The sequence below is a fragment of the Misgurnus anguillicaudatus genome, chromosome 3, assembly GCF_027580225.2.
Source record: "Misgurnus anguillicaudatus chromosome 3, ASM2758022v2, whole genome shotgun sequence".
In the NCBI taxonomy this organism is placed as follows: domain Eukaryota; kingdom Metazoa; phylum Chordata; class Actinopteri; order Cypriniformes; family Cobitidae; genus Misgurnus; species Misgurnus anguillicaudatus.
Window position 1 is genome coordinate 21,502,163 of NC_073339.2, and position 6,474 is coordinate 21,508,636.

The window sequence follows — 6,474 nt, forward strand, 5'->3', positions numbered from 1 at the left end:
ATAGAAGTATCGGATCGGGACTCGGTATCGGCAGATACTCAAAATCAAATGACTCGGACTCGGACTCGAGGGCAAAAAAACCTGATCGGGACATCCCTAGAAACAATCAAATGTTAATACAATGTAACATTATGTACTTTTGCTTCATATTACATATGCCTTGCCTCCACACCATATAGAACAATTTTGAACCGACATTTTTTTTTTTTAAATTTCTTCACCATATTAAAAAAAACTCTTGAGCTCCCAAAATGCACATTGGGAGTTTATCTTTGTCTTAGCCTAATGAAGTGTTCAAATGCCAAAATCATTTGTCTATTTATTAGGCTGCCCCTAAAGAAAGTAAACATTTTCAATAAGGCCTGCAAAAGTGGGTGTTCAGTTTGTATCTACAAACCTGATTCACTAGTTCGCCTGCACATTCAGTCTATTGAATGATAGTAAAATAAGACTTGGCTGTACTAAGGGGGAGCTCGAACCCAAGGCTCAGGTCGAGCCCCAAGTTCAGCCCCCCTTCCTGAACCTACATTTAAAACTTCATAAAAGTGGTTTGAAAAAAAGAAGGTTTACCAGGCAATAAACTGTTCCTTGTATCCAATAAATAGATTGTGATTCTTAATGAGCACCAGGTATACTTAAACTGGAAAAATGAAATATGTGCATACAATAGCATTGAACAGTCTCCAGACTTTAGGTGCTAATAAGCAATTCCTTATGACAGAATTTAACACTATTTAAATATTTACACAGAAGCATTGAAGATACAAATATATCAAGTTAAGACCCAAAGACAAAATCTATGTTTGGAAAACAAAATATTTACTGCATTACAGCAAGTGTTTGTGTTACAGAATACAAAACAAACTTGGACAATATCATCATCTAACAAAGGATTATGAATATATCAACAGTAAACCATAATTCACTTATCTAACAATGAACAAAAAAAACAAGTAAAATATGTGGCTTCACATCTTTCTCTTCTGGGTACTGATGTACAACACTAGAAGATAAAAATAAATAACATTAGTAATCTTAAAACAGCATACACAAAAGAAAATGTGTAATCCTTGAGCAACTCAAGTATGCAGGACCCAGTCAAATATAGTGACCTTGGGCATCCGTGCATCAAATGTGATTTAAAATAACTTAGATATTATTCTAAGTTTTAACCAAATAAGAAATGTATAGCAGTTTGGATGGCATGAGGGTGAGTAAATTAAGGAACTTTACTTTTGTGTAAACGCCTTCACAAATGAACTGGGACTGCTTGGGTAGCTTGATATTAAATTCTCCAACATTATTTTTAACAAGTACAGTAGGTACTAAAACAAATAAGATTACGTACCATTGTTCCCTCTGAGAAATGCATCTCCATATTTGTTCTTCAGTTGACCATTGACATACTCCTCTGTCTGTTCCACAGCAATGTTCATGTAGCCATCAAGGCAGGCGAGAACTCCTGGGCACAAAAGACACGGATAAGCAATGAATGCAATTTTAAGAACTTTTATTAAAAGTCCCATCAAACAGGACGTGCTTATAGGAAAACTTTTTTTTTTTAAAAAGACTTGGCCAAATCATCTCTGATACTGCACTAACGTGTTGTCTTCATTTACTCTCGCCTTTAACACGCATTTTTAGACATGAATGTAGACGGTCCCTTAAACATTTACATCAATAATCAAGAATATGAAACGAAGGAAAAAATCCTTCTGCGGGCCGCAATATATTTGACAACAGATGTGGGCCGCAAAGAGGGGGAGGGCGGGCCGCAAATGGCACTCGACTTTGAGACCACTGCTTTAAAACAAGTTGCGTTGATGTAGAAATTGCATCGTTAGTGCCAAAGTTACTATTATGCAAACTGATACTGAGCTGTGGTTATTAAATATACCTGGTGTTTGTGAGTTAGGAATACTGGTTGGTATCTTTTAAGGCAATCAGGCACATAATAAATGGGTGTACCAGTAAGCAAATGTATTATGTATGTATTAAAATTCTGTACTGTGATTGGGTGGGTGTATGTGCAATTAAGCACTGTGCTATGAAGTTGCATTACATCAGAGGTTTTCAAACTGGGTTCCGGGACCCCCGGGAGGTTTTAGGGGGTCCTCAGATAATGTCAAAAACAAAAAAGTAATATGTAGGGGTTTTTATTTTAGTTTTCAAAATCTCTCATTCTTAGTACCACATTTATTCCAAAATAGTTTATACTGAATTTGCTTCGTATCTTTCTAGTGTTTTTTCTTCCTTATTTTAGTCACATTCATTTCACTCACTGGGGTTTGTTAAGCAGAAATCCTTGTAAAGCTGCTATGAAACAACATTTATTGTCAAAGCTGCTGCAGAACATATAAATTTGAATTGAAAATGTTTAACCAAACATTCTATTTGTTACACATGCATTTTGAGTAGAAGTCCCTTACAAGAGGTTCATCATACTTTACATTAAAGAAACCTCTGCTATAGATTACAAAAGGTCTTGAGTACTATTCATTTGCATTAAACAAATTAATTCAACAAATACACTTCTCACATCTATTAAGACAAATAAATATGGAAAAAATGAACTAAAGATGGTCTCAATCTATTTTATCTTTTACCTCTGTAATCCACGCCAGAGTTCAATTTCACCACGACTGGTCTTCCAATGATCTGCTTCAAGAAATCACTTGGTGTCTGCTTCCGGAGACTCATTTTTACCTCTAAAGAACAAAGTAAGTTATTCAGAGCAGACTGACTGACATCAATGCTAAAGACATAACGTTATAATGCCCAGCTGCAGCACAAGCAGAAAGAAGCTTGTCAGCTTGCAGTAACTGATGCTAACTGGTGATGTTTCGTAATATTGTTGCTAATTATACATACAACAGTATGTGTTTTAAAAACAGTCAATCTAAGATTTCAAACGTCGTATTGTAAATGTTTGAACGGCTTCGTATATTTGAATAAAAGTGAAAATACCGGGTCTACTTCTTTTAGCATTTAGCTAACGTCAACTTACGTAGCCCGGTACCATTACAACCATCACACGGTAAACATATAACACGTGTAATAGCGCATTTCCAATTAATTTAAACAGTTCGTAACACCAACTGCACCACTTTTATAACAAACATTTAAAAAAGCACGTACCTCTATCTCTTTCCAACGTTTACAGCACGTTTCTGCGGAGTATTGTTGACCAATGAACTGAAGCGCCTTATTCTATTGCTACCGTGTTTACGCTGCGCAGCCAATCAGGGGCTTTGATACAATTTCACCTTACGGAAGCCGCTAAGGAACCTTCATCTGTATTATAAAGAACGCGAATAGAAAAAATGGACAGGGAAATCTTTGCTGTTGGAAATTTGACATCTGCAGTGATTCAAGTTGCATTTATATAGTAAAAATGAAAAGCAGAAAACACATTTTTTTTGTAATTCAGTAACTAACCGTCCACTGTAAGCTATCTGAGTAGTAACGCTGTAGGCTACCTGTAACTATGACCATGCCAGAGAAAACATATTTGTAGCCAAAAAATAGATATGTGGAAATAAAATCAGTCTTTTGTTCACTGGAAGAGAAGGGCATGCACCTGAGAGACAGAATCATAAAGCACTTCTGGCGCATCCAGACAGTTTGCTTGTTAGCAGGGCATGGGTAGCCCTGAGGAGGCTAGAGGTTAATTTGGTATCTGGCGCCGTGTTAAACTAAGGTCAGCGCTACAAGTCCTTAAGTCATAAACAAGAATGGTTAAGAGCCGTGTACACACCTAGCCACAAGCTAATGAATATTCAATGAGTATTTTCTTCCTTGTTGCCTCTCTTGAGTTAATGTCATAAAAGAGGTAAAAAAGAGAAAAAATGTTCTGATCTGTTTTCTATTACAGAAATCACTGATTTAAACAAAATCTTTAATCCGTAAATGGTGTTGTCAATAACATACAGGATAACTTCATGTTTTGTGGTAAATGAATAAATTTTTGTGGTGTGATAGAGAGCTGAAATAGATGCACACTGTGGTGACCTCTTTGGTACCACTGCAGCAAGTTCTTGACTTCACTAGAAAATCACAAAAGCGTGAAAAGCTTGGCTTGTTAAGGGATACTGAAAAAAGCACAATAGAGCTGTACAGACACAACTTGAGCTTCACAAGTTTTTTTTCTTCACTATTGTTCCTGTTGCTTGGTGAAGGACAGAGAATGTTTCTCTCTAAATCATGGCCCAAAATAAAAAACAACCCTACTAACATGTTTTTGAAACGTTTTGCGGATAAAAACAGTTTTCGTGTGTGTGTGTAGGCTATGTATTTGAAGAGTTTGGTTCTAAAACGCAATAAATCCATTTTGACAAATTTTGGTAAAAACGTGTTTTCTATACCAAGAAAGTGACAAGATGAAAACAACTATTTTCTGTTACAAACTTTCACACAACATCTTTAGGTTATAAAAACATAAAAAATTCAAATCCATAAGTTGATTTTCAAAGATTTATTATAAAAACGGATTATTTTTTCCACAAAATGCAATAAATCCATGACAAATTTTTATTCAAAATGCTATAAATCTATTGAATCAATAGCCTATATAAATGTGCATTCATCTTTTGTTATATTCATTTAGTTGACTAGTTGTACACACTAATTAAAAATATAAACATTAATGTTATAAATCAAAACACTTACTTTGTCATATTAGAACCCTGTCATTGCGGTTACTTGACGTCTTCGCTTAACGTCTTTCACAGCGATCAGCAGTATGTTTGTGGTCCTGCTCGATTTTCGTTGACTTTGAGTAAAATTATGGAAAGTTTTTCATAAGATCCTCTGGGGTCAATGTGTTAGCATGAGAAGCTTGATGCTGTCTGGAGAACAAGCACCCGTCTCCCGAGTGCCTCTCAGGGAAATTATTAGATGTTGATGGCTTACGTTTCTTTCCCATCACAGAAAACCATCACATGTTTATGAATGCAATTAAAGTATTATTTTGTTTTGTTTGTTGATCACAAAGTACAAAGTAGATGAGAAAAACTAGGACTCCATGTACTCAGCGCGCCGCCATGTTTGTTTACATTGCGTGAATGGTGAGCTGTGGGATTTATTGCGTTCTGTAAAAAAGGGGGAGTGGCGTTTATCGCATTTTGGGAAAAAAGGGAGAAAAGATGACAGAATAACACGGCGGATATTGGATTTTGCGTAAAATTAAGAATTGACTTTTAACTACTGACCTGATATAATGCTGATTTTGGGAGTAACTCATTTTTTAAAAAAATGGCGTTTATCGCGTTTTGGAACCAAACTCTTCATTTATTCATATGTATATATGTTTACTAATTAATTAATTATTTATACATAGGCTACACAACACCACATATTAATAGATTTTATATAAATATATATAGGTTATAGGTTACCGTTATACATTCAAGCTCTTGTATATTTGATCACTTGGTGTATTCTTTGAGGATTGAACCTATGACCGTGTTACGGCGCATTCACACGGGGCGTCAGCGTTAACGCTTAACGGAAGGCTTGTCTGAAGCGTGGCCAACAGCCAATCACAGTGGCCGCTTCACATGCTCCGGTCTTCCATAAAGGCAATTGGCTAGCTTTGCCTAGGTTATTTGCATTAGGCAAGCTGATTGGTTGACGCACGAGTTTGGCGCTTGAAAGTTGAGAATGTTCAACTTCTTCCGCGAGCAACGGCAGTGACACGGCGCCGACGGATCCACAATTCAGTTCGGCAATGCTTGATGTCACCCATTAAAATGGAAATGAATGGAAAGCGTTAAAGCTTACGCCCCGTGTGAATGCGCCGTTAGTGCCAAGCTCCAGCAGTTGAGCGTTAGGAATATATGATGTGAATGCTGTAATATTTGCCACACTAACTGGCTAGAGAGGTCATTCTACAGAAACATCCACTTTTGGTATGGCAAGATGTCTTAAAATGTATTTCTTTTTCTAACATTTTAACTTAGACCACATTATTAGATTACTCTTTCACTTTATGAGTCCGCGTAAATGACAGCTTAATGATTTTTAATTTTTTTGTGTGCATGTACTTAAAGGCGCAAAAGAGGATTTTTTCGCCGACTGAGAGTCCAAAGACCGTTACTGAGTTTTTTAAATAAGCGCATGCGTAAGAACAGCCTCCCTCCTTCACAGCTTATTTCTAGGGAACGCCTTCCAAAACTCGTGCACGAGTATTTGAACACGAGTGTTTGTTTACCACTGGCATATGCTGTGTCCATAGACCGTAAAAAAATATGGACGTAGTGCCTGTGACGTCACCCATTGGTTTGTGAAGATCGCTTTTGAAGCTTAAAGTAGGCGTTGCCTGCCGTCGCCATCTTGGCCGCGCGTCCCCGCGAATCACCCGCGGAAAACCAAAAATGGTTAAAGAGGCGGGACATGGGTGAAGCTGATGTGAAACCACGCCCGCCTAGCGCGAGTCTAGTGACAGCAGTGGCTGTTATACCCATCACTCAAGTG

The 6,474-nt window shown here is 37.1% G+C and overlaps 1 protein-coding gene across 2 annotated transcripts; it reads right to left on the reverse strand.

The window, feature by feature from the left end:
- Positions 1-798: 798 nt before the first annotated feature.
- lsm6 (LSM6 homolog, U6 small nuclear RNA and mRNA degradation associated) lies at positions 799-3,282 on the reverse strand. 2 transcript variants are annotated; one of them, XM_055205113.2, is made up of 4 exons: positions 3,139-3,282; positions 2,607-2,708; positions 1,349-1,462; positions 799-1,003 (listed from the first exon to the last, which is right to left on the reverse strand). In XM_055205113.2, the coding sequence occupies exons 2-4, from the start codon at positions 2,698-2,700 to the stop codon at positions 969-971; spliced, it is 243 nt and encodes an 80-aa protein (XP_055061088.1). In that variant the 5' UTR covers positions 2,701-2,708; positions 3,139-3,282; the 3' UTR covers positions 799-968. The 2 variants fall into 2 exon arrangements, with proteins under 2 accessions (XP_055061088.1, XP_055061089.1); XM_055205114.2 differs by lacking the exon at positions 3,139-3,282 and adding an exon at positions 3,008-3,043.
- Between the last annotated feature and the right edge of the window lie 3,192 nt (positions 3,283-6,474).

Excerpts from the sequence above, each read along its gene's own strand:
- lsm6 (XM_055205113.2), bottom strand. The coding sequence starts at position 2,700 with ATGAGTCTCCGGAAGCAGACACCAAGTGATTTCTTGAAGCAGATCATT. Across the intron at positions 1,463-2,606 it reads CTCTGGCGTGGATTACAGAG|GAGTTCTCGCCTGCCTTGAT; the intron begins GTAAAAGATAAA and ends TTTTGTGCCCAG. Across the intron at positions 1,004-1,348 it reads ATTTCTCAGAGGGAACAATG|TGTTGTACATCAGTACCCAG; the intron begins GTACGTAATCTT and ends TTTATCTTCTAG.